The following is a 27,395-nucleotide window of genomic DNA, read 5'->3' on the forward strand; positions in this document are numbered from 1 at the left end:
TGAAACAACAATCTGACAACTTTCCATTTCATTCTGTTTGAATGAAATAACATGAAGGATTTCTATGTTTTTATAGCATAAAATAGGGAATCAGAAATACAAAAGGCGAACTGGCACAACTACTTACAATTGGTTGTTTAATTTCCAACCCAGACTCTAACTGCTTTAGAATTTGACATAAAAATGATGGTCCACTTGTAGGCATTGTGCCGCTTTAATAAAATGAGCAAGAACTGGATATTGGGTATATCCTTCTGAGCAGATTCGGTCTCAGGGATATCATTCAGGAATCCAAAGTCATTTTTGTGAAAAATGACTTTGTGGTTGAAAAGATATTCAAAAGTATATTTTAAACACTTACATTTTTTCTTTTCAGTTCAACTTGTGTTTTCATCTTGCTAAACAGATGAAATTCTGAAACATTTCTATTTTATCAACATATCACAGTTGCATACATGGTTAAGAACTTCCTCTGACAAAGAAGGATTCCAGTTTTATGGTATAAAAAACTAAATGACAGAATAAATCCTATTTGCTATAGCCTTCTATTCCAGAATCTCCTAGAACATTTTGTCATGGCATGACACATTATAGTGCTAAAATAATTAATTTCCACATAATGGTTGTAGCTATGGGTATGTTCTAGATCAGGGGTATCAAACTCACGACCCACAGGCTGGATGCTTCACACGCTGCCCACCCCGATTTTAGCAAAGGGGGAAAAAGTTGTGATATGTCATGTGTCGTCGTGAGTTTGACATCCTTGCTCTAGATAATTTAAATGGAAACTGTCTTAAACCTGAAGGATTGCATACACTATTTCTTTTCCTATTGATTTCCTACTGCAATGAGGTAATGCGGTGTGATGAGATTGCACTGTTCATATTCTGCAGCCAGAATACTGGTTTGGAATTATGGAAATTGAAGTCCAGTACATGCAGAGAGCAGCAGTTAAGGGAAGACAGTAAAGCTTTTGTGTAAAGTATTTCCATTTATTTAAAATCTACTAGTGATCAGTTTAGTTTGGTATTCCTTATATTCTCATAGAAAATATCTACTCATTCCAAATAATGTTAGAAATTATGTAGCTGGTTATGAAGGTCCATTCTACTTGACATGGAAACTAGTGATAAGAAAGTTAGCTGCAAAGTTTTTTTTAGATGTTGGCTATAACTCATCCTTTGTGTTTTCATTTTTGATCCCATAGACGTACAATCTACTATTATGCATTTCAATGCCAATATAACATGTAATTTAAGCTAAATGAAATTCAACATGACAATTTATCATCATCTTCATAACTTTCCTTTGGTAACTGTCTGAAGTTGCAAAAAGGAGAATATTGGATTAGATTTAAATCTTGGTAAAATGGAATTGATATTTAGGCCTGTAGAATTTAGCTGCCTTTGGAATTATTACAATTCTTACTTTGGACACTCCACATTTTATGAATAATCAATAATCTTATTCTTCCTTATACATTAATCTGATGCTTAAAGTACAGTTTCATTTTATGTCTGTTTGGTGTACACATTTTTGTGATGAAAATAGCATTCTGAAGGGGATTCAGATCTGCCTGATATAACTGTGTATTAATAATTTCATTAATTGATTTTTAATTATTTGGGTTTATGAATATTTTAGAGGTTTTTTTGTGTTATTATAAACCATATAGAACCTTGACACTGGCATACAAACGTTCACAAATTAAAATGTTCAGCCTATATATTTTCATATACAGATGTGATTACATGTATATTGAAATCATTATTTATAACCTAATGCTTTTTTCTAGCCTGAAATTTATCTGAAACCAAAGACCGTGAAACAAAGGATTATTTTATTTAAGTCTGAGGGAAAAAAATCAGCATTGACTTGGCTGAAAATGAAGTACCATTAGGCACAAGATTTCTCTGCTAAAAGTACAGCTACTTCAGAAAGTTCCAGATGTGGCCCATGCAGCAATGCCTGTGGGGCAGGGAGGATCATCAACAAAATTAGGATGTCATGGCAGTGCTATCAAAGCCCCTTTTCTTTCTGTATACAGTATGCACAATATCAACACCCAAAAGATGTGGAGTTTCAGTTATGCTGCTGTCATTGCCATTTTGACCACTAAGGATTTGTGGGCTCAAGCATTTTTTATTCCTGCTAATTGTAAGTGCTACACAGCTGTTTGAAGAATTGATACAAGCCACAATAATGAGCATTAGTTTATTATTATTTAGAGTACTTGATTAAATGTGATGGCAGCTGTATAAATCAGCAACATCTGCAAGGCATGAACTAGTAAGACAATGGATGTGTCATGTTCTAAGATCTGATCTTATACATGTATTGTGTATAGAGGAATGGGGCCTGGGTTATGATTCTGTGTCAAACATTTATGCTCTTTCTCCCACACTCATTCTTCTGGAAATAATGGTCTGTGTATCACAATGACTTAGAAATATTAAGCAAGTAATGAACAATAATGGTACCAAAATGAATTTTTCAACTTGTATCTAAATCTTCCGTGGGTATAAAAGTGAACATGAAAACTGTATGCCATTTTAAGGCAGTAAGATGCAGAGAAAAAGAAATAGCCCTAAAGAGTTTTATTTCTGTTTGATTTGGATGTTATATATGTGTCATATTTATGTACTGATGGAATTTTATCATTCATTTTAAGGTATGCATTTCACAAATATGTGTAGTTTTGTTTCTAAACAGTACATTTTACTGAACTTTTCCATTGTGTGGTATGTTGGATTCATGTATTTGTACATCTAATTTTTGCTTTTGCTATTCAGTCATTCAGCTTCCATTTTTTGAAATGGGAGATAATTCTCAGAGCACCATTTTTAAAGCAGAAATGAAAGCCTCAGAATTAAGATACACATTTTTTTCAAAAACATGTTTCACGCCTATGTACCAATTAGGTCTCATTTCTGAATACTGCACAAATGGTATATTATCTTAACCTGTCTCCAATAATAAACCCGTATGTCTTGTGAGAATACACTTGAGAAAACATTCTTTGGTCTTATTCATGCAATATACTTTATCTGTTCCCTTTCTTGAGCTTTCTACTTTTTCAACCACAAGTGTAGCACAGCAAGTTTTTCTAATCCATCATTGACTTCTGTCATATGACCAAAATATGTTTTTGTTTTCTCAAGGAAGTTCTTATCCTTTTTTGATATAGGGTCAATAGACTAGTTCTTCAATGGGTTGTTGTATTCTTAGTACCCCACATCCACAGTTTGAGTCATACTTTCTCAATGTGTATCTTAAACTGGCGCACATAGCTACTGAAAAAACTTTTCAATTCTTATTTATTGCCGAATAAATGCGTATCTTTCATTATTATTTTCTTTGCCATAAACTATGTGTTCACTTGAGAATATTGGTTGGCTTTAGTATTTAATATTATAATAAATTTTACATTTTTTATTCTTACAATTTAATCCAAAATAATACCAGCTAATATAGTGGCATTGTCTACATATCTCAAACTATTACTTTTTTGCCTCCACTTTTTATTTCCACTGCTATCTTCCAATGTGGTCGTTGTTAAAAAAGAGATAAATTGATATAAAGATAATAGGCATCTTCCTCTCATGTCCATTGCTATTCTTGAACAACTGAATTTCCCCAAAACTCAAATTTCACAGTTGTCATTTATTGTAATAGTCCCTCCAAAATTAACCATAATGTATTTCTGCACACACATTTGCCTTAATATATTTTGACAGGAACAACTACAAATAGATACAATAACTTTTCAATAAAGTATAGGTTTGTATTCTCTTGTTCTCTCGTGTTAACTATGTTAAGCGAACTATCTTATCCCATGTCCTCTGCCGTTTCTGAAACATGCCTGTAATCTGACTTCTGTTGCTGTGAACTTCGGGGTAAGTTTAGCAAATTCTGAGTAAATGTAACTTGCATAAAAACTAGCATCTACTTAACAGTGTTACTCTCTTGTAGGGTCTCATTTTTCAAGTAATACAGTATAATACAGTTGATTTAAAGTGTGGTTACTTTTTGTCCACCTATGTTCATTTATTCCTAAAATGTAATGACTAAATAACTTAATTAAGTTTTAGATCCTTAATTAAATCAATAGTACCAGTTGATAAAAGTACCACAGTCTCATATGTCAAAATTTAATTTATTTAGAGACTCTTAATTATTTCAAAACTATTTTTTCCAAATTCTACATCAGAGTTGTTCTTGACTACATTATTTTCTTGTATCTCAATTTTTAGTTCAATGGATTAAAAAATGTAATACAAGTAATATCCCTATATAAAATCTTGCCCCAATTCAGTTCCTACAAGAAAAATTGTCCCATTTTTTTCCCTAGGAATTTAACATATTTTTATTACAAGATTTGCTTTTTGAAAAATAGATACAAGAGTTTGAAGATTCTTTTATTGCAAATAGACTTTTGGATTTATTGTTTGTTTTGAATGTCTATAATGCGTTCAAATATGGATGCATTGTTTAGACTTTATGAAAAAAGAAAATTCAAGTGAAGTAAGAAAACGAGAGTGGGAAGTTAATCTTTTAAGCCCATTGCAAGATGCCTTACATCTGAATTATATTAATGTATTATGGGTACCACACAAGAACTTAATTATCTTTTTTTGCTCTTGAAACAGAATTGGACCATATAAAGCAAAGATAATGGAAGCAAGCGAAACAGCTAGTAGGTTATCAGACGTTTGACCGAAATGATGACAGCAATGTAATATTTCTGCTATTAAAGGATGCCAGTGTGAAATACTGACTCAATACTGACTGAAATGATTCTGACTCAATACAGTAACATTTTATGTTATATTGATATAATAGTAAAATGTAGCACTGAGAAACATGTTTTGCAGAATATATTTATCCCAAATATTACAATGATCAAACACCTTTATGTATCCAAAAGTAATAACCATTAAAACTATGACAAGAGTAAACGTTTCCATCTGGATGGCTCTCTCATTGAATGGTGAAAGACATATATCAAGATTTTTGCATTAATAATATTAGAGAAAAATCATGATGGCTTTTTAAATAATGTTTCTCCTTTAGTGAGGTATATATAGCTGTAAATGATTAGTTTTGTCAAATTTATTTTCCTCATATTTTAATTGACAGCAAACCTGACACATAGTCTAGAAAAATGTTGTTAGCCATCCTGGATTTACAGTTGTTCAGGGGATTAATAACATTAGTAATTTACAGTTGCAAGAAAAAGTATGTGAACCCCTTGGGATTATGTGGAGTTTTGCATGAATTGGTCATAAAATGTGCTCGGAACTTCATCTAAGTCACAACAACACAGTCTGCTGAAAATACTACTACACAAACATTAGATGTTGACATGATGTAATTGCACATAACATGTAAACATTCACAGTGCAGGGAGGAAAAAGTATGTGAACCCTTGGACTTAATAACTGGTTGACCCTCCTTTGGCAACAATAACCTCAACCAAATGTTTCTTGTAGTTGCAGATCAGACCTACACAACAATCTGGAGTAATTTTGGACCACTCCTCTTCACAAAACTGTTTCAGTGTAGCAATATTCTTGGGATGTCTGGTGTGAATCGCTCTTAAGGTCATGCCACAGCATTTCAATCGGATTGAGGTCAGGACTCTGACTGGGCCACTCCAGAGGGCATATTCTGTGCTGTTGACTTACTTGTATGCTTTGGGTCATTGTCCTGTTGCATCACCCATCCTCTGTGGAGCTTCAGTTGGTGGACAGATGGTCATACGTTTTCCTGCAAAATGTCTTGATAATCTCTGGAATTCATTTTCCCATCAATGACAACAATCCGTCCAGGCCCCAAACCATGATGCTCCCTCCACCATGTTTTACAGTGGGGATGAGATTTTGATGTTGGTGTGCTGTGGCTTTTTTTCCTCCACATATAGTGTTGTGTGTTTTTCCCAAACAACTCAATTTTGGTTTCATCTGTCCACAGTATATTTTGCCAGTAGTGCTGTGGAGCATCCAGGTGCTCTTTTACAAACTTCAAACGTGCTACAATATTTTTTTTTGGACAGCAATGGCTTCCTCCGTGGTGTCCTCCCATGTACTCCATTCTTGTTTAATGTTTTCCTTATTGTAGATGTGTCAACAAAAATGTTAGCATGTGCCAGAGATTTCTGTAGGTCTTTAGCTGACCCTCTAGGATTCTTCTTTACCTCATGAAGCATTCTGCGCTGTGTTCTTGCAGTCATTTTTACAGGACGACCACACCTAGGGAGACTAGCAAGAGTGCTAAACTTTCTCCTTTTGTAGACAGTCTGTCTTACCGTGGACATATGAACATCAAGGCTTTTGGAGATACTTTTGTAACCCTTTTCAGCTTCATGCAAGTGAACAATTCTTGATGGTAGGTCTTCTGAGAGCTCTTTTCTGTGAGGCATGGTTCACATCAGACAGTGCTTCTTGAAACCAGTAAACCCGCAACAGGTGTGTGTTTTTAAAGGGCAGAACAGCTGTCAGCAACACATCCAATATTATCACACTGATTGGAGTCAAGGTTGGCTCACTCCTGGCTCCAATCAGCTCTTTGAGACGTCATTAGGCTAGGGGCTCACATACTTTTTCCTCCCTGCACTGTGAATGTTTACATGTTATGTGCAATTAAACCATGGCAACATCTAATGTTTGTGTAGTAGTATTTTCAGCAGACTGTGTTTGTCTATTGTTGTGACTTAGATGATGTTCAGAGCACATTTTATGACCAATTCATGCAAAACTCTATGTAATCCCAAGGGGTTCACATACTTTTTCTTGCAACTGTATATCCTCATAAAATTTTAAATAAATCTCTAGTCTCAGGTCTCTGGTGGGATGATCAAGTAAACTTTTAAAACATTGCCTCAATATGGATTTTCTTTTTTTAAAAAAAAATCAATTGATCAATATATGGTAATTTCACTTTTTTGCTAAGATTATTACACACAAAAATTATATAGGTACTCCCCATCCTATGACCAAAATTGAGCCCAGACTTTCTGTTGCTAAGCGAGGCAGTTGCCAAGTGAGTTTTGTGACCTTTTTTGCTATGGTTGTTAAGCAGATTAAGTGAACCATGTGGTCATTGAGTGATTCTCACTTCCCCCATTGCATTTGCTTGTCAGACATCAGCTTGGAAAGTTACAAATGATCACATGACCCCAGGACAACATGCTAGCTGCCAAGCACACAAATTTTGATCATGTGACTGGGGATCATGCAACAGTTGTAAGTGTGAAAACCAGAAAGTCACTTTTCAGTACCATTGTAACTTTGAATGGTCACTAAACAAATGGCTGTAAATTGAGGACTACTTGTATCTTCATCCATGAAGACAGTGGTGGTTTCAAAAATTGTTTGAACCTACTCTGTGGGTGTGGCCTCCTTTGTGGGAGTGGCTTGACACCCATGTGACCAGATGGGAGTGGCTTGCTGCCCATGTGACCGGATATGAAGATGCCGATGACACTTGTCAGAACCACCTTAAATTATCTCACACACAGCACTGGCATGCATAAGAATATGATATAAACTTGTTTTTTAAAAGGCATCTTTGGTTTGCGTTAAAACAACTTCAACATACGCAATGTTCTGGTTGCACCACAAACGCAGTAGTCATCCTTACTTTTCACAGAGGCACTGAGTTTTATAAATATGAGCATGATAGTGTAGAATAATTATATCCAAGGACCAGTGGTGGGTTTCAAAAAAATTTGGAACCTCTGGGTGTGGCCGGCTTTCCGGGTCCACTGGTGGAACCTCTTCTAATCGGTTTGGTAGATTTGACGAACCGGTTCTACCGAATAGGTGCAAACTGGTAGGAACCCACCTCTGCCTGAAGATGACTTGTAGAACATATAAGGTTGCACTTTTCATTTTCTCTTATTTTTAATTTGATTTTGTAAACACTGATTTGTTTTTACTAAATATTTGCAGCATAACAATACCTGAATTCAGTAGAAACTCTTTTTATATACCTCATTAATATGTTTTATAGCAGAACTTACTGAAAATATACAAGAAATTTGTTTCTGTAGAAATATAAAATAAGTGAAGTTTTGGTGGGTTGCTGGAATTTTCTTAAATATCTGAAAATTGTTTTAGCAAAGGGATTTTTTCAACTTTATCAAACTTTATTTTTCCTCTCTCGGGTTATAAATGATAACCCAAGAGGTTATCATCTGGGTTTTTTTACAGATAGGTAAAAAAAATCCCACTGATTTTATTAGGTAAAATAAATGTAAAAATGACAATTACTCAAGGTTAATGTATTTATTTAAAGTTCTGCACTTTTAAATTATTTCAAATGAATGTATAAAATATTAAAGCAGTTTTAATGGAAAGTGAATTGAATTTATATTATGGTTATATAGAGGGGGAGGCATAATTTTGCAATTTTCAGCATTATTGTTTCTGATGTCTATGGAATGCAGGTAAACATTTGTCTTTTTAATTATCTGTATTGCTAGTTTTCTTTCTGTTTGTACTCAAATCAATAAAAACAAAAACAAAAGTGTTGTAATATGAAGTTAAGATGAAAGTAATTCAACAAAATTCTTTGTTACATTTCCTGGCCCTTTGAATTTTGTAAATGGATTGGCTTGGATTAACAATGCTATGCATTAAGTTTGTAAACTACTGCCCTAATTTTTATGAGTTAGTAATGATCAAAGATCAATCTTATTTGAAGATATAAATATACTTTTTAAATTTTATACAAAGACTTGGAATGTATAATTTTTTAAAAAATATGCCTTTAATTAAAAAGAATAGAAATTAAAAGAAATAATATAGTAAAAGGTTTAAAACAAGCAAAAAAAAAATATAAGGGCATCTCATTTATTTAAATACAGTTTTATATAATAGTTTTAATAAAAGATTACCATATTTAATACAGGATTAATAAAACTACCATATTCTACAGCAGTACTCCTATAGTGACCACAACTAGGAGCAGCAACTTGATTGTTACGTGACCAGATGTTAAAAGTAAATCATTATTGTGCTTGTGAGCTTACATCAGCTTTCCTTTGCTTTACAGACCTGCAAAGGTGCTAAATATGAGGATTGTCACAATGTTATTTTCCCATCACTATTGTAACTCTGAATGGTTGTAAGAGGTAGATGCTAAACAAGGAATGCCTGTATTCCATTTCCATGGGGGAAAAAATCTATGTAAAGAAATTAACTCATGCAGGAAAATGTCCCTATGTGGTCACCAAGAGTTGACAATAATTTGATGACACACAATCATATTCCATTACAGTCCTCTATGAGTAGTTTGTTCTTAAATTGGAATTTTTAATCCACTGAACAATTGGGACCATACATTTATTTTTCCAGTGAATTTCTTATTAATAAGGGTGCAGGGCTCCATTTCCATTGTCTAATCATCAATTTCCATTACTAGGTATGTAATTCAACAGAATATGGACATCTAAAAATATTAAATCCTATCAAAATCAGATTGTTTACAATGACGTTTCCCAGAATATGGTTTTAGGACACCACCAACCAGTTTCCTAACAATTTATGAAAGATTTCTTACATTGCGACTACAACAACATAGTGATTTACTCATGCCTGGATATATCAATGCAATACTGTACTATTTTTGTTGACTAATCTATATAAGATCTACTGATGTTTTTGATACAGACATGCCAGTTCCTACTGTTTAGACAAAGTGGGGGTCGCCAATTCTTTGTTCTATTAATTCTTTAAAATGTGTGTATTAAATTGATTTTATCAATTATATTGATTTATCACTAACAAGTATTTATAAATATTGTGTGTGGAGTGTGTGTTTTGTGTGTTTTAACTATTAATTCTAATAATATAGATTTATCTGAAACTGAAAATGGTCCAAATTAAGATATCAACAGATGTTGTCATAAATACTGCCAGCAAGAGTATTTATTCTTCTATAAAGAATTATATATTTGGAAAATATGAAGAAAAATATTCAGTGTTGGAAAGATAAGATCACCAGTATGTCTTCATTTTGTATTCACGATCTAAATTATGAAAAGATAGATCAATACTATCTTGTGTGATCCAAATTATATATTTAAAATTAAGTTCCTTTTGTTTGTCTTTGTTTTTTCTTGATCTTACTCTTACGGTAATAAAATAAAAACAAAAATCCTATAATATCCAATATAATACTCTTCATTTCTGTTTTGATAATTTCAAGTTTTAATTTATTCTTCTCATAGTCTGCACCCTTTGTCCATAAGAAAACAAGGCCTCATCTTTCAAGACTAACTCCACATGTGAACAAATTTCCTGTATGCATTCAGATCTACTTGTGAAAGTTTATTACTCTTCTATACCTAAATACTTAAGTATATCAGAAATAGTTTGTCATTGTCTTCATTCAGATTTGATTTCAAAGTTCCTTTCCCTGGTAGATTGGGTTCCTTCACCTCTAGAACCCAACTGATCTCATTCCATTGTGAATTACTCTTGGCTTGACTACTCCCTATTTGATCTTACCATTGAAGGTGATCCTGATTGCAATTCATCTCATTTTTGCCACTGGAGTCATTGAAGGTAGTGAGCACTCCAACAAATGTAATGCTTTTAGGATGTGAAATTAAAGAATATTACAGTGAAGTTTAAATATGTGTATGAAAAATATTCAGTCTCCATGGACACTGGAACAGATCCATAAATAATGTTCCAGCTTCAATTATTCTCATGATTCATTGTGATACTATTAAATACTTTATGTAAACACGGGTTTTTTTGTAACTGTCTGGCCTGTTTACTGTTGATTTTATTCTATATTTATTCACACAAAGGTATGATAAAAATTATTTGGGGACTATTATAAGATAGGGTGATAATGGAAGAGGAAAATAAAAGCATGTATGTATAGGATAGAAATGTTTAATAGTTCAACTGCATTTACTTAACAATTGTAAGATAAGAGACTAGCTTAGTATTGTGCTTTGGAAAATAATGCATGAGAATCTCCAGTGTACTATGCTATAGCCTTTAGTTCCTACCAGAGGTGGGTTGCTACCAGTTCAGGCGAACTGGTAGTAGAAATTGCAACTGGGTTGTTGAACCGGTAGGGGCAGCAAGTTCGCCACAACCCCAAACTGGTTCCCCGATCACTGCCTGTTTTTTTGACATTTTTAATGTGCTGCGCATGTGCAGACCTATTTACAGGCAACTGTGGACACGCGAGCAAAGCGAGTATGTGCAAATTACACGTGCATTGAACCAGCAGTAACGCTGGCAGAAACTCACCCCTGGTTCCTACCCATTTTAGCTTGAACAGGAATTTGCTGCAGATAAAGTTGAGCAGTTCATTTAATATGTCTAGTTTTAATACATTTAATGTATTTATGCTTTATTTACTGATGCTTTAGCTGTTTGTTGGGAGTCTCCCAGAGTTAATATGGTTGGCTATAGAAATGTTTTAAACACCCCTTCCATTGAGTCAATGCAACATTAGCCCTGGTATCTTTTAGACTTCACTAAGCTTAACTATTGCAATAGTAGTCAGATAACTTTCCTCAGAAGTCAAACAATTGATGTATCCTAAAAGGGCGATTCTGTAATGATTGCATCAACCTTTAATTTTCATAGTCTGAAAAAGTGTACACTTTTCTCTATAAAATTTTAATACTTCTACTAACAGCAGAATGTCAATAACTTTTCATCCATCTTATGTTACTACTATATATCAGAATAATTTATTTCTTAAAGCTCAACAACTGATATTTGCCAAGCAAGTTGTTTCTTCTCAATTTCTGCCTAAGAGTTTTACAATATAAATCATAGTGTGTCCTGCTTTGCTCACACAAATGTTCCATATGCTTCAAAAAACCAGTAAGTGCTGTTTTCATTATGTCAAAGCATCATAGTTGAGCTACACTCCAATACCTTATTTCTTGCTTTCAAATTATACAAATTAACCAGTCTGTTTAGGTGGTACCTTTTCAAAATATCCTGAAGGCTTAGAGGAGAAAAATTCAATTACTCCCCCAAAGTACTTTTTGAAGTGTAATTTGCAGGTTTTATGATAGGTTTTTCTGTAAATGATATGAAGTAAGATCATCAATGCTAATAAGGAGTGGAGTTTACTCTTTATTTTATTCTAGTGCCTTGCCCTGTGATCTTGGAGGTTCTTTGGTTGGGCAGTTTGATTGGGGTATTGTTTACTTCTTGGTAACTGTTGGTCTGTTAATCTTGGAGTTCATCTATGCTCATCTGGATGTTGATTATTGGTGGGAAGGGAACTGCCAACAAGCTAACAGTAAACAATGCCAGCACTGATGTTACCTAGCTTGGTTAATGAAATGTCTGCAAGTAAATAACCAAGCTCAGAGAGCACCAAGAACCCTCATTGCCGAGGAAGCACTTGTACCTAAGTTGTGTTCGTTATAGTTCTCATTCTATGATTTGCAGGTTCTGGAACAGGTTGAGAGAAATTTAAACTCTTTCTCCTCACAAATGCAGCACTGATATTGCTAAGCAGCACTTGCCTCCATTAGGACTTGGGCTGGAGACCACTAGACAATCCTAAATTAGACTAGAAAGTCGAAAAGACATTGTGGGAAGAGGACAGGGACAAACCATAATTCACAGTAACAACATGGGCTGTGTTAGGAATCATTAGGGTGATAGCTTCAAGATGCTCCACTTGAAAGCGGCTATTGGATATAACAAGGGGTCCCCAAACTTGGCAACTTTTATGACTGTGGATTTCAATTCCCAGAATTGAATCTGGGAGTCGAAGTCCAACACGTCTTAAAAGTTGCCAAGTTTGAAGACCTCTTGAGGTATAGCAAAATCCCTCCCGCTCAGTTTCAAGCGAAAAACTACTCAAAGCGAGAGTTCCAATTTTCTTATCGCAGCCCCGCCTTTTTGGGCGGAAACCCTTCCGTTCTTCCGCCAATCACTGGCGATTTCTGCGGGCTATACACACACGCGCGCGCGCGCTTGTCTCTAAGCAACAGGCCTAACTCCGACACCTCTTGCGGAAGGGCCGTATTGAGGAGAGTCGAGTACCGATGGCGTGGATGTCCGAGCTCGGCTTTGAAAGAGGCGCTACCCCATTTCTCCCCCTGGCGGAGCCTGCCTCGTTTTGCCTCCTTCCAGGAGAGGCGGCCAAGGACTCGTCTCCTTTTCCGAGGAGTTCAGCGCAGGCGGCAAGATCGGGGCTCGACTGATCCGGCCTAGAGCGCGGGTGATTTGATGGGCTCTGGAAGCGGCGCAAGGAAAGAAAAGCACCCCCCCTCCCCGCTCCTTCGTCTGGGGTCTCGATGGCGTCCGCTCTGGTAGGGCCGGTCATGTTTCGCAAGCGGCGGGAAGGGACGGTTGTTTCCTTTTGCTTTCGCTGTTTCCTCACGTGTTTGGCTCAGCCGACGGCTGGTAGTTGACGGTTGTGCTGCTTTCGCGATGCCCTGAATCTCAAATCAAGCCACGAACTGCTTTCGTAGCCTGGGCGAGGGGGGAGGGCGCTTTCTTTTCTTTTTCTTTTCTTTTTTGTTCAGTGTTTCCTATCTGGAATTGGATGAATCGTGATTTGGTGAACCGGGGTTGTAGCGCTGACACAGCCGAGAAGTGCTTCTCCGCCTGGGTGCCGTTGCACTGAATAGCGTAACCCAGGGCTCCCCAAACTTGCTATGCTGGCTGGAGAATTCTGGGAGTTGAAGTCCACAAGTCTTAAAGTTGGCAAGTTTGAAGACATAGTGTAACTCCTGAATTCTCAGTCCCAGCATCTCTGAAAAACGGTTTTTGGGGAAAGTGGGAAAGAAAGTCGTACACATAGACTGTAAAGGACTAAAGGGTGTTTTTATTTTTGATACGCACTTTTTAAAAGGGGATTTAAAATAGCTATTGTTGTGAAGCGGGGGGGGGGAGCTGCTTGGTTTGGAGAAGTGATCAAACAGGCTAATTTTAATCTTATTTTTGGTCGCCAGTCTATGGGCTGGGAAGCTAAAGGATGTCCAGTAGAAGAGAATAGATGCAGTTTCTGCTTGAACTGTGGAAGCCTTGGTGCTCTCTGACCCTGGTTGCACTTTGCTTGAAGTCGGGTGAATGAAATGTCTGCAACCAAAGAGGCCAAGCTTGGAAAGCACCAGCGATTCCAAAGGGATGTCAAATTTGGATATTTGAATGGAAAAACTGCAGAGATTACCAGTAAAAAAAAATATCATTAAAAAATACTGTCAAATTCTATTAACATGTTTGTCAGGAAAACCTGTATAGCTGTGACCATGACATTTTGCAGATTTTAAGGGTGTGTGTGTGTGTTAAATTTTATTTTTGCTGTGCAATAGAGGAAAAGCAACTGCACAGAACAGGATCCTAATCTAATTAGGATTATTAATTAATAATCGGTTTAATTATTAATTAAAGGTTTAATTATTAATTAAACCTAATTTTAAAAAAATCCAGTTTTTCTATCACCTCTGCCACTTGCAATCAAAACAAATCAGCAGCTGCAATGTTGTCTTCCTGATCAACTGCCTTAGCTACCATAACAAAAGGAATCGTGAGATGGCTTAGTGACAAATGCCTCAGCGTGTTTCTTTTTCTTTCTTGGCAATTCCACATGTAGGGTTGGTCATAAAAAAAAAGTTGCATATTACTCACTCACTCCCTCTCCTGTCATCCTTGGCTGTGTGATGCTAGGGCTATATCATCTGTTGAAGAAGGAAAAAAATAGTTGTTTCTCGTCCTTTAAATAGAAGTCATGTTTTATTTCCCATTAATGCAGATGATGAAGTTCACTTTTTTGTCTCCAGACAGTGCAGTATAGAAATGTTATTTTGATATTTAATTGATAAATATCTGATCGATTGCATTTTAGCCAATATCCTTCCCAAAGATAAAAATGCAATTCCATCCTTATTTTTATAACCCGAGTAGTAAACAATGTTATATTTTAATTAAAAGTGTTCAGTTGCTGAGTGCCCTCTAGTCTAAGAGATCCATTATCCTGCTCTATATTATTAATCATTTTATTTTCTATTCCTATATTTTTATTCATATTCATTTCTATTCTATCTTGGTAAAATAAAGGAGTTGTTTACTTGTTCTGCACCGTAGGAATGGATGCTTTTGCTATTGTCACTACAGTGACCATCTCTCTCCAATGTATTCCTATTTTGCAGTTATCTAATAGAAGTACCTATTTGCTTTAGTTGGGCAGCTGAATGACCTTCATCCTTTAGGTGACCCTGCTGGGAATTATAACTTCACATACACTCCCAGCACACAATAAAGACAGGAGGAGCTATGGAAAATAAAATATGCTAATACACAAGCATGTGTTTCAATTGCCATCAAACAGCAAGCGCAATCACCTTCATATCGAGAGAGTTCAATATATCTTCTCTTATCAGTGGGAGCACTGATGATAACACAGTATGATATCTCTGAAAGAAATCCTTCCCCAACCTTGGGAAAGTGAGAGATGCTAGGTATTTGGCCAGCATTAGGGGTCCCGCTTTTCTGGGGCATTTTTTTGGTCCCCAGTTTTTTACAGTGAACAAAAGCAAAATATGCTAGTTACTCATCTGGATTCTATTGGTCTCATTAAATGGTATAGAACAACAACAAAAAAAGAATTGTAGCATCTCCATGGACTACTTTGTGGCAACACATTATTGTATCAAATTAGTATTTAAATAATAGTTCTTTATGAAATTTGTTGAACTTCCCATTTGACAAAAAGTCTGGGTAGCATATAACAGATGAATAAAACAAATATAAAAACAGCAAATGTAAAAATATAAAAATCCACCTTAGAGTTAAATATTATACAAAGAAATATACATATTTGTACATATTTCTCTACTATAGGAAGATCCTGTTTTGATTCGACATTTTAAAGGCCACAAAGATGCAGTCACTTGTGTTGCTTTCAGTCCAAATACTAAAGTGCTTGGTAAGTCCACCTGAAGCATATCTGAAAATGTTAATTGTATGATTTCATAGTCATAGTGTCCTCTCTTTAGATTAAAAACAAATGTAACTAGGCTACTTGCTGAACTCCATACTTTAGGACAATTATAACTCCAAGATAAGAGTTATGCTGCCACAGATTATTACTCTACTCTGTAAGTAGTATCCAACTCTTTGGTATTGAAGGTAGGCTTAATAGAGTTAAATAGGTTCTAGAAGAAACCTATTGAACTATATTAATGTTACTTAACATAGCAGAATATCTTCTACAGTGAAAACAGTTATGGAAATGTATAGATAAAATCTTGCCCTGTAATGGTATAGTTGTCAATAGAATCAATTAAAAGGATATAAGAAGTCGGTCTTACCGTGGACAGATGTATACATTTTCCACAGATAGTAAAAGTTGTTTTCCTATAAACGTTCATGTCTGATTCTCAGAGAGTGCTTGGACAAGTTCCTGCAATTTTCTGGGTTTTAGAAGTGGTTTGTCATTATCTCCTTCCTAGATGGAAGAGAAAGTAATGGGCCCAAGATTTTAATCATTTGGTATTTGCCAATGGAAATTCAGCAAGACAGATAATAGACACCTGTCTATAGACAGACAGACACTGATTACACTATTTCTGTTTTCACTATTCTATTTCTTTTCAATATAAACAATATTAAGGTAGTCTTTGTTTAATGACTCAGATTGGAACTAGGGGTTTCATCACTAAGTAAACAATCATTAGGCAAAATATGTGACCACAATGCTTAGCAATGGCAGTTACAGTAGTCCTAGTTGCAGCAGAATGGAACATTTAGGTATGGACCCTTGACTGTGCCTCCTTTGCCTCCTGCCTCAGCCCATTTACAGCCAGCTGTCCTCCTCCACTGACCCTCCATGGCCAATGGGCCCCTGGCCCTTCGTCCCGGCCCATTTGCTCAAACACCATTTGATTCGGGCTTTTGGCTGCATGGGACAAATAGCCCCCAGCCAATTGGGTGGCAGGCAAAAGCAATGGTGCTATGGGGCAGTGTGCAGTACAAGATTTAAAAAAAAAATACTGCAGCTGCTCTGCAAGAAATCACAAGGACTGGAGTAACAGCCACCAGGGCCATAGGGGAGGGGAGACAGGCGAAAGTATTTTGGGAACAGGAAAGGGAGGATGTCAACTCACAAAGCATTCCTGACCTGCTCTCGAGTTGCCATAGGCAGGGGGATTGGGAACCACAGCTGCAGCGAGGTAATCGCGCTTCAATCAAAACAAAAGCACATTACAGCCATCTCTATGTCAAGGCCATCTCCAGGATACCCACAGTGGCTAGAGGGAGAAACGCTACAACCCACGAAATTGCATCATTGGGGAATGTGAGTAATGACACACATTGGGAGGGAGGGGGAAACAGGAGCCGGGGCGTGAATTAAGTGAGGTCAAAGTTGGCTTCACTTGTAATGTGCCAACATGAGGCTCCTAATTAATTTCTTTTGAAGCTTGGCTCGAGACTCATTTAATTAGGGCATCATCAGAACGCTGACGGAAGGATTCTCAAAGGGGCTACACAAAGGCAGCTTGGCTCACAACTCAGTCAGCTCCAACGAAAGAGGGGAGGAGGAGCAAGGGGGGGCTGGGAGGTCACACAGGCGAACAGCAAGGCTGGTGCTGCTCCTGGCATTGCGGGAGGGCTGGAGGGGTTGCACAGACCCGGGTCAAATGGTGTTTGAGCAAATGGGAAGGGACAAAGGATCAGGGGCCCTTGCCATGATCCCCTGGTCCTTTATCTCTTCCCATTTGCTCAAACATGGGGAATGACCGGGGGAGGACCAGCGGAGGAGGAAAGCTGGCTGTAAATGGACTGAGGCAGGTGAGTGATGGTGAAGGAGGCGTGGCCAAGCGTCCGTGTCTAAACATCCTAAACCCAGTTGCAGTCACTAAGCGAAGACCTCATGCTTCTTCTCTGCTATACATGCCTCCACTTCTCATTCTTAATTATTTCCCCCATTTGACCTTTTGGCCCTCCTTCACTCACAACCTCCTCCTGCAACTCCCCCGATGACCCCAGTCACTTTTGCTATCTTCCACCCCCCCAGGCTACTGATAAGGTGTCCCCAGCAGAGACAGCTGCTGGTCCTTTGTGAGGCTTTATAACTAATAACTAAATATATTGTGTATACAAAAAATAATAAAATCAAAAGTATTATAAATAATGGAAGAACTTTATGCCCTAAAAAATAATGTGGGATGTTTCTAGGCAAGTTCATTTAAGAATCTAGTAGTTTCAGGAAAGACAATCTGTTCTCAGTCTGGAAATAAGTAGACTTAAGTGTAAAAATAACAATTGATGTGCTGATATGTCATATTTCTACATCAGTTCACTTTTTGTTTTATAGCTTTATAATTCCTTCTTTTCAGCCACCTCTTCTCTGGACAGATTTCTCATGATATGGAATTTGAGGCCAAATACAAAAGCCTTCAGATTTGTGGGTCATTTAGAACCCGTAACTAGTGTACAGTTTTCACCAGATGGATACCTGTTGGCGTCCGCTTCTGAAGATCGAACCGCCAGACTATGGATTCCTTGCATGTAAGTGGCACTGGTTCCATTTATTTCTCTGTTATACTTATTTTACATTAAAGTGACTTAGAACAATTTTTTACTTTCTCTAATAGGAGAAAGCTAAATCATCTAAAAGCTAATTTAAAGAAGAAACTCCTAAAGTGGTACTGGAAAATATCTTCCCTAGGTGTTCTGTCCCCCCTTCTCGTTAAACAGACGACAGGCAAACAACTTAAAAGGAACTCTCTTTATCAGTTCTCAGCTCAGACTGGCTGTGAGCCCAAAAATAACATAATTACAGTCTCTGCTTGAAGATAACGGAATGAAAAACAAATCTTTCTTACGGCAACACAAGTTGAACAAAACGAAAGCAAAGCACGTCTTCCAAAGTCTCTACGAATCAGGGTTACAGAAAAACAAAGCACTTATCCAAGTGTACATAAACTACGACCGATGATCAAACCATGTTGAACGAACCAAGGAACGTTGGCTCCTGCCACTAGGGGGTGGCACCATCCGTCCTTTTATCCCCAGAATATGCCCCTAACAAGCCCCAGCTGCATAATCTTGCATCCCGAAAAGACTCACAGAAGACTGCTGCTGAGTCACAACACCTAGCTGTCTATTTTATGTAAATTTCTGGATCAAGAAGTGATAAAATATCCTCAATAAGTCATAAGGCATGAGGCTTTAGTGCAGGGGAGATTGTTTAATATTTGTGGGGTTAGGATTTTAGCAGATAAGATTATGAAATTCTCATGGCCCAGACTTGTGTTTTTTGAAATTTTGAGGCCATTTTTTCAATAGAGTTCATACTTGCAATACACATTTTTTAAAAAAAAAAAAATTCATTCCTCAAAATTGCAGAAATCCATATTGCCAAAGTTTGGTAGCATATTTGGAAAGGAATCTTTAAAAATTGCAAAGAAATTATTGAGGGTCATTCTGGAATAACAAATAAGTACTTTAATCTTTCTTAGAAGAGAGGAAATAGAGGTAGTCTTCACTTAATGACCAAAGTTACAAAAGACTTTTAAAAAGCTACTTACAACCCATCCTCAACGTTAAGGCTGCCATATTCTCCCTTCCATATAGTCATATGATCTCATTTTGCATGCTTGTCAACTGGCTTGCATTTAGAACAGATGGCAATGTCCTGTGGTCACATGACTGATTTGTAATGATTTTTGCTGTTCCCTTGCAAAAAATGGCAAAAAACCCACCTATTAGATATACTGGATTTGCTTAACAATCACATGATTCACTTAGTGACTACACTGACTCATTTTACAACCATTGTAAAAATGGTCATACAATCTAATCCAGTCATGTGGTGCTTCAACTTACAACAGCAGTTACTTATAACTGAAATTCCATGTACCATTGTGGCTGTAGGTTCACAACTGTATGGCTGTATGTTTTTAGCAATAGATTTTGTTAGGCCATACCTACGCTTGTTCTCATCTTAAAACAATTGTTACAACACTAATATTATTAATTACATTATTTTGAAAGACTTCTATGATTGTTCACAGAAACATACCATATCAGAGATGGAATAAAGGTCTTTCATTTGGAAGTACATCACTTTAAACTAGATTGATTGAGTCTAGAATCTGTATTATTTTAAACGCTTATGATTAGTTTCCGCTAAAATGTTTTTTTTTTATTTCTTTATAGCCATGGTGAATCTACATCATTAAAGGGCCATACTGCCCCAGTCCGCAGTGTGAACTTCTCAAATGACAGTCAGTTTCTAGTCACTGCATCTAATGACAAGTCAGTGAAAGTGTGGAGCATTTGCAGCCAGCATCTTTTGCATTCTTTATCCCAGCATACACACTGGGTGCGTTGTGCAAAGTAAGTTTTTTTTTTTTAATTCATTACCTTCCTAAAGATAATTGCTTTTCTCAATGACTTCAAAATATATTGTGAAGATATGGATGCAGCATCCCTGCTAAAGATAATAGTCTGGGAGTCCTGTAATCAGTGCCCTGAATTCTAACATGGGGAAAAAGTTGGGTGCAAATTCACATATAGGTATGTTCTTTTACTCGTCATATATTGAGTATTTGAAGTTGTCCCAAAAGGAAACAGGTAATGCGAGAAAAAAGTGTATTTATTTATTTATTACATAGATATTATATGGCCACCCATAAGGATAGGATAAAATAAAAAACATAAAAATAATTTAAAATGATAAAAACAATACCAAAACAATGAGAATATTACACATAGTACAGTCAACAGGCAATTATCAGGGAATCCCCAAGCTTGTTAAAACCATCACATTTTAAGGATTTTCTGGAAAGGCCATGAGATCACCTAATCTGAGGAGGGATGATGTTCCTAGGCTTGCCTCCTAGATTATCAGGTGGAACTCTTTGGCAGGTGGGATCTGAAGCATGCTTCTCCTGCCGGACTTGACCAGACAGGGAGATGTAATCAGGCAGAGGCGATCCCTCAGATAATCTTCCTACATGCTAGGCTTTGAAAATCAAAACAAGCACTTTGAATTGGACCCTGAAGCAGACTAGTAACCAGTGCAGCTCACAAAGCAGAACCTGTTGAACCAGTTGAATATGAACTCCTTTATTATCACCAATTTTATAACTGCAGTTTACGTAAGTATTATTTGTAAATATATAGATTCTTACCCCTACCTTTATTTTTTTTTCCTTTCTAGATATTCACCAGATGGAAGATTAATAGTATCTTGCAGTGAAGATAAAACTGTTAAAATCTGGGATATAAGAAACAAGATATGTATTAATAATATAATAGATTATGATGGGTGAGTTCTATTTATTTAAAAACAAAGGAAAATATTTTATTGATAATTATAGTTATATCAGCAGGTGTTATATTAAAATTCTGTTGTGACTCACAAAAAATAAACCTCTGATTCCTTTTATTTTGATTGTCTTAAGGCTATCTTGTTACTCAGTTTCTCCAACTTGTGACCAGGACTTCCTGTAAACACCATGCAACAGCAATTCCTTTTTTTTTAATTGAATACCCCAACTACCTTTGAGTTCACTGTATTCCTTAATAAGCATAAGCAAAGATTATTTAGTGCTGGACAAGTCAAGGACATCCCCATTCCTCCTCCTTTCTCCTGCCCATTCAGAGGCTTGAAATTAGAAGTACATTGTAATAAAACATTTTTTCATATATGTGAATATTATTGCCTAAGGTATTTTTAATTCTCTGTGTGTGCGTGTCCATGTGTGTGAAAGAGAGAGAGAGAAAGACAGAGAATCTCTAATGTTGCTCTTAAATATATGGAAGTATGTGTAAGGAAACAGTGAAAAATGCAATGGCCATATTCTCTTTCAGTCTGGCTCAGGTTTTCTTCTTTGGTTATGGCTGATAGAACATCTGATACTCCTTGAGTCCTTCAGTCCTTGAGTTGAAATTGTTCTGCAGCATACCTATGCACGCGCAATACAGTTTGCAAATTTGCAGCTAACACCAAGCTGGAGGGAATTGCTAACACTTTGCAAGATCAACTCAAGATTCAGAAAGATATACCACTCTTATACTGCACTAGTGAGGCCACACTTGGAATACTGCATCCACTTCTGGTCACCACAATATAAAAAAGATGCTGAGACCCTAGAAACAGTGTACAGAAGAACAACAAAGATGATAAAAGGTCTGAAGACCAAATTGTATGATGAACAGCTAAGGTAACCAGGTATATTTAGTTTAATGAAGAGAAGGCTTGGGGTGACATGATAGTTGTCTTCTTGAAGAGCTGTCACACAGTGATAGGAAAGATAGGGTTAATTTATTCTTCATAGCACTGAGGGCAGGACAAGAAGTAATGGATAGATGCTTATTAAAGGGTGTTTTATCCTGAAACTAAGGGGAATGTTCCTAACAGTGAGAATAATTAATCAATGGAACAACTTGTCTCCTCTCAGGATTGTGGGTGTCCCATTGCTGCAGGTTTTCAAGAAAAAAACGGGACAACCATTTGTCCAGAATGGTATAGTGATTATAGCCTTGGGCAGGAAGTTGGACTAAAAGATATCCAAAGATCCTGTGATTTTATTTTTCTATCATTTAAGTTTTTAAAAAGAAGTCATTTTGATGATCAACTTTTCAGAAATACAATTTGTTTTGTGCTGGTATTTAATGCTAAGATAGCATACAATATTCAGGAGGCTCTCGTGCAGCTTCACATATCTTGAGATCCTTTCTTAACTATTCTCCATTTAAGGCTGATAGGAATTGTAATTCAAAATATCTAGAAGGACCTAGGCTTGAGAGCATGTTCTAGCTACGTTATTACTTCAATTTAGTAAATATCCACAAGTGACAACATATAAAGGAATATCTCTTTTGATACCTGATTGTTCTCTTACAGGCAAGATGGAGAGAATTTGGCAAGAGGGATCCAAATTGAAATATTACTTAATGATAAATATATTGGCATATCTCAGGATGTCTTATTTTATGCAAATATTTAGGAAACAGAATGTACTGCTTGTGTGGCAAAGACACTTTAAGAATTCATTGAAATAAATAGATGACCTGATTCCTTTACAATAACAACCATTATTTTTAATTTTCTTTATAGATTTGCAAACTATGTAGATTTTAATCCTGATGGTACATGTATAGTTTCTGCTGGTTCTGATCACACAGTGAAGTTTTGGGACATTCGAATAAACAGATTGCTGCAGCGGTATAAAGGTAAATGTTTATGCAGCACAACTTGATTTGCCTCTCTTTCGTTTAACTGCAGAACAAATACCCATAGTATAGTTCTTAGTAGTTAAAAGTAAAATCTAGGATAGAAATAGATATTATATTGCTAAATATTCTAATTATAATTTTATCTCTGCTAAAATTACTGTTTTTAAACTTATTTCTTCCCCTGGTCATATGTTATACCACCATACTCTAAAAAAAATAGAAATCTATTCCAAAGTACAAATCAAGCATTTTTGAGAATATGAAAATACTGTGCAAATGCCAGTAGTATTTTAAAAGTGGTATATTCAATTATATATGTTTGTGTGTATTTTATAAGTATGTATAAATTAAACGTATAGGTTGTTGCTTCAAAGCTAGGTAGTATACATTATGGAGCCAAGGTGGCGCAGTGGTTAAATGCAGCACTGCAGGCTACTGCTAGATCAGCAGGTCAGCGGTTCAAATCTCACCGGCTCAGGGTTGACTCAGCCTTCCATCCTTCCGAGGTGGGTAAAATGAGGACCCAGATTGTTGGGGGCAATATGCTGACTCTCTGTAAACCGCTTAGAGAGGCCTGAAAGGCCTATGAAGCGGTATATAAGTCCACTGCTATTGCTATTGCTATGTACCTAGCAGCAAATTGTATAACAAACAGCAACAATTTCAAGAACCTAGTTCATAACCACTTGACTATATAATACTGTTCCTGAAAATATTCCACTGGTTGTCTATAACTTTCTGAACCCATTTTAATATATTGACATTTGTCTGTGAAGCACCAAATGCATAAAATAATTATTTCCCTAACTATTTCCAATTGGTGTATTAAGTTCTGCTGGGAACTATTTTCCTGCTGATGGGTTTGATTCAGTGTCATCATATCAAATGGTAAGGTGTTAATAATAGGAACTCATGGAACTCTCTCATGAAAAGTATTTAATTCTCCCATAGAAAACAATGGAGGGTACACTTGTTCTTGTAGACATGTATTAACAATTACTCCAGTGTAAGACTATACTTCAATTTATGTATTATTTTGGTTTGCTATTTTTTAAACGAATTTTGTTTTGTGTTTGTATTTATTCTTAAGCATTGTTGATTTTATTGCAACGATTTTACATAAAACTACTTTCTTATAAACTGCTCTGAAAAACTGCTATACAAATGTGTGTGGTTGTGGGTGTAGATAAATCTTAAACTAAGATCATGGTCTAGATCAGTGATAGCTAACCTTTTTTTCTTGGGTGCCAAAAGCATGCCCACATCCATAATGCAATGTCCCTCCCATGCACCTCACCCCCCTACACATTTGCGTGTAACCCCCCCTCCCCTCACCTCCTGTGCTCGCCCTGCGAATGATGCACAACCCCCCCTTTTTGCCTTACATCCCAAAACAGTGCTGGGCGGGAGGAAAAGCCTCCCATCTCAAAACAGCACTGGGGGGGGGGAGCCTCCCATCCAAAAACAGCGCTGAGAGGGGGGGGAAGCCTCCCATCTCAAAACAGCGCTGTGAGGGGGAAAGCCTCCCATCCCAAAACAGCGCTAAGGGGGGGGAAGCCTCCCATCCCAAAACAGCGCTGAGAAGGGGGAAGCCTCCCATCTCAAAACAGTGCTGAGAGGGGGCAAAGCCTCCCAACTCAAAACAGCGCTGGGGGGGGAAGCTTCCCATCTCAAAACAGCGCTGAGAGGGGGGAAAGTCTCCCATCTCAAAACAGCGCTGAGAGGGGGAAAGCCTCCCATCTCAAAACAGCGCTGAGGGGGGGAAAGCCTCCCATCCCAAAACAGTGCTGAGGGGGGAGAGCCTCCCATCCCAAAACAGTGCTGAGGGGGGGGAGCCTCCCATCCCAAAACAGCGATGAGAGGGGGGGGATCTCCAGAGATCTGGGAAGGCACGGGCTGTAGAAAGTGAGGTGAAAGGTGGGATCTCCAGAGATCTGGGAAGGCACGGGCTGTAGAAAGTGAGGTGAAAGGTATGTTGGTGCATCTCTTTCCTGCAGGGCAAACCTGAAAATCAGCTGGCGGGCGGGATGCATGCGTACTGGGCAACGGCTTGTGTGCCCACAGAGAGGGCTCCACCATCACAGGTCTAGATACTGCTTCTTTTTGTAATGGAAACAATTAGTTGGGACATGTCTATCCAGTTTAGACCATTTTAATAATTAGAATACTATTGGTATACATTCTGTGATCAAAATCTATATATATTGGAAATTAAAAAATTGTTTGAATTGGGATAAAATTCAGATGAATATAGATACTTCATAGATATTACTTAAATTCATCATTAATCCATATCCCAAATGAAATGTTCATTCTCTGCTCAATTGTCACACAATTTCCACCTTAGAAAGAAAATCGAAATGTTAAAAATAGCTAACTAATATCAACACCATCATATGTTGTTTTCACAATCAGAACTGCTATTTAGTCTTTGTATTGCTGGTGATTGTTTTAGAAAATTTTCAATTAATGTGTGATATTTTGTAGGCTTAAAGGTACAATTTAAAGGTATGCTACTGTACATCTCATTAAAACTGAATGTTAGTGGTATTTAAAACCACAAGATGGCAGTAGAATCACATACCTTTAGTCAAATATTCATATTCTGCCTTCAACCTAGAACAAAGAGGTAATGACTTAATAAAACTTTCAGTTTTTCATGTATTGTTTTTGTATTTATTGGTTACAGACATTCTAAACATTAGTCTTATAATTTTAGTATTGAAAGACAAATTCTCTTGAATCGGTAATCTTTCCCTTTGGGGGCAAAGGTCCCATTCTTTCTAAAGTTGAAAAGTCTCCATTTATATGTCATTTTTATTATAGAAGAAATTGTCCTTCTCCCAAATATTCTCTATTTTCTTCAAAATAGTGATTACTCATTTTAACCTGTCCTGGTTTTTTTGTGATGGATCCTAAATTTCAAAGATATTGCAGCTCTGTTGTGAAACAAGTTTTATAAAACACTTCATATCCTATGTATACATTGAAATCAAAGTTGGAAGAACATTTAAATCTTTAGATACAAAGTTTTTTATCCCCTCTCCAGGTCTTCTATTGTAGTTGTGCTTTTATATCTTCTTTTTTCAGAACTCTCACCTATTTTTAGCTCTCCCCCTCTCCTTTAGTTTCTTCTGCCATGGAATTCCTCTTATCACTGCCCTGAATGCATTAAAATCTTTTTTAAGAAATCCAATAAACATATTTGAATAGATTCACTTTTAGTGGTTAAAATCAAGAACTGCATCATAACATAATCGTTTTCACCCAGTATCTAGTTCCTTTTACTTTACTGTGTACATTGCCTATTCTTTATCTAAAAGGATGTGATGTGTGTATCTTTCAGTTAATGAGGTCACAAATGCTTGGGGGTTGAATCTTTTCACATGGATCAGAAAACCTCATATTTCTCTTACAATCACAGCAGTACCTGTTTTCGTAAAGGTTTTTTTCTCTCTTTTGGAAATTATGTTGACTTCTCTTTTCCAAACTTTGAAGTTTTCCATTTCTCACTTTATTTTTCAATTTTTTCTAGTTATTTTTTAATAAATATTAAGTGAATTCTTATTTTTTATAACCTGTCTTGGTCTAGGAAGTGGCTTAAATGCTTAGCAGAAGAAAAAAAAACAGAAAAGTTCAAGTGTATGCCACTGGGGACATTTGTCTGAGGACTGATTAACTATGCAAGAATTTTGTAACACTTAGTGAATATTCCAAGCCTAATTCCTTATATCCTGGATTCTAAAGTTCTGCTAGGCAGAAACAGAGGATTACTTAAATAGCTATGTGTTCAGATTGAGGTGCAATCTGGGGCTCAGGTTTGTACCTCTGTTCTTAAATGTTGATGGGATGTTTTTTCTTGGAATCTTGCAATGTGTACAATAAAGAGCAGCAGCGTATAATGGAATAAATTTGTCTTTTTCCAAATCAGAATCTATCAAATGATCTGGAATGTAAATATTAAAATAACTGACTAGTGAAGAATAATAATGAAGAATAGGAAAACTACGTAGTATTTAAGTCTGCTTATTAAGGAAATGTTACAGAGCAGTACAAAATAACAGCAAGGAAAATAAGCTATGAAAGGAACTCAATAGATAATACGGATGGGAAAATGGAATTCAGAATGTCCCCTTATAATTGTAATCCATTACAGAGCCCTTGGTGTGAGTGTAACTAGTTATGGAACACTCCAAACTG

General features: G+C 36.5%; 1 protein-coding gene across 1 annotated transcript in view; it reads left to right on the plus strand.

Moving 5' to 3' along the window:
* The first annotated feature begins 12,975 nt into the window (after positions 1-12,975).
* POC1B (POC1 centriolar protein B) overlaps positions 12,976-27,395 on the plus strand; it is a 36,331-nt gene continuing 21,911 nt past the window's right edge. Inside the window, exons 1-6 of the mRNA XM_032220622.1 lie at positions 12,976-13,312; positions 15,846-15,930; positions 18,344-18,515; positions 20,169-20,348; positions 21,175-21,282; positions 23,077-23,192. Coding sequence (XP_032076513.1) covers positions 13,298-13,312; positions 15,846-15,930; positions 18,344-18,515; positions 20,169-20,348; positions 21,175-21,282; positions 23,077-23,192 — 676 coding nt within the window. The 5' untranslated portion in view covers positions 12,976-13,297. The remainder of the gene's footprint in view (positions 13,313-15,845; positions 15,931-18,343; positions 18,516-20,168; positions 20,349-21,174; positions 21,283-23,076; positions 23,193-27,395) is intronic.

This window comes from Thamnophis elegans, chromosome 7 (assembly GCF_009769535.1).
Source record: "Thamnophis elegans isolate rThaEle1 chromosome 7, rThaEle1.pri, whole genome shotgun sequence".
Taxonomy (NCBI): domain Eukaryota; kingdom Metazoa; phylum Chordata; class Lepidosauria; order Squamata; family Colubridae; genus Thamnophis; species Thamnophis elegans.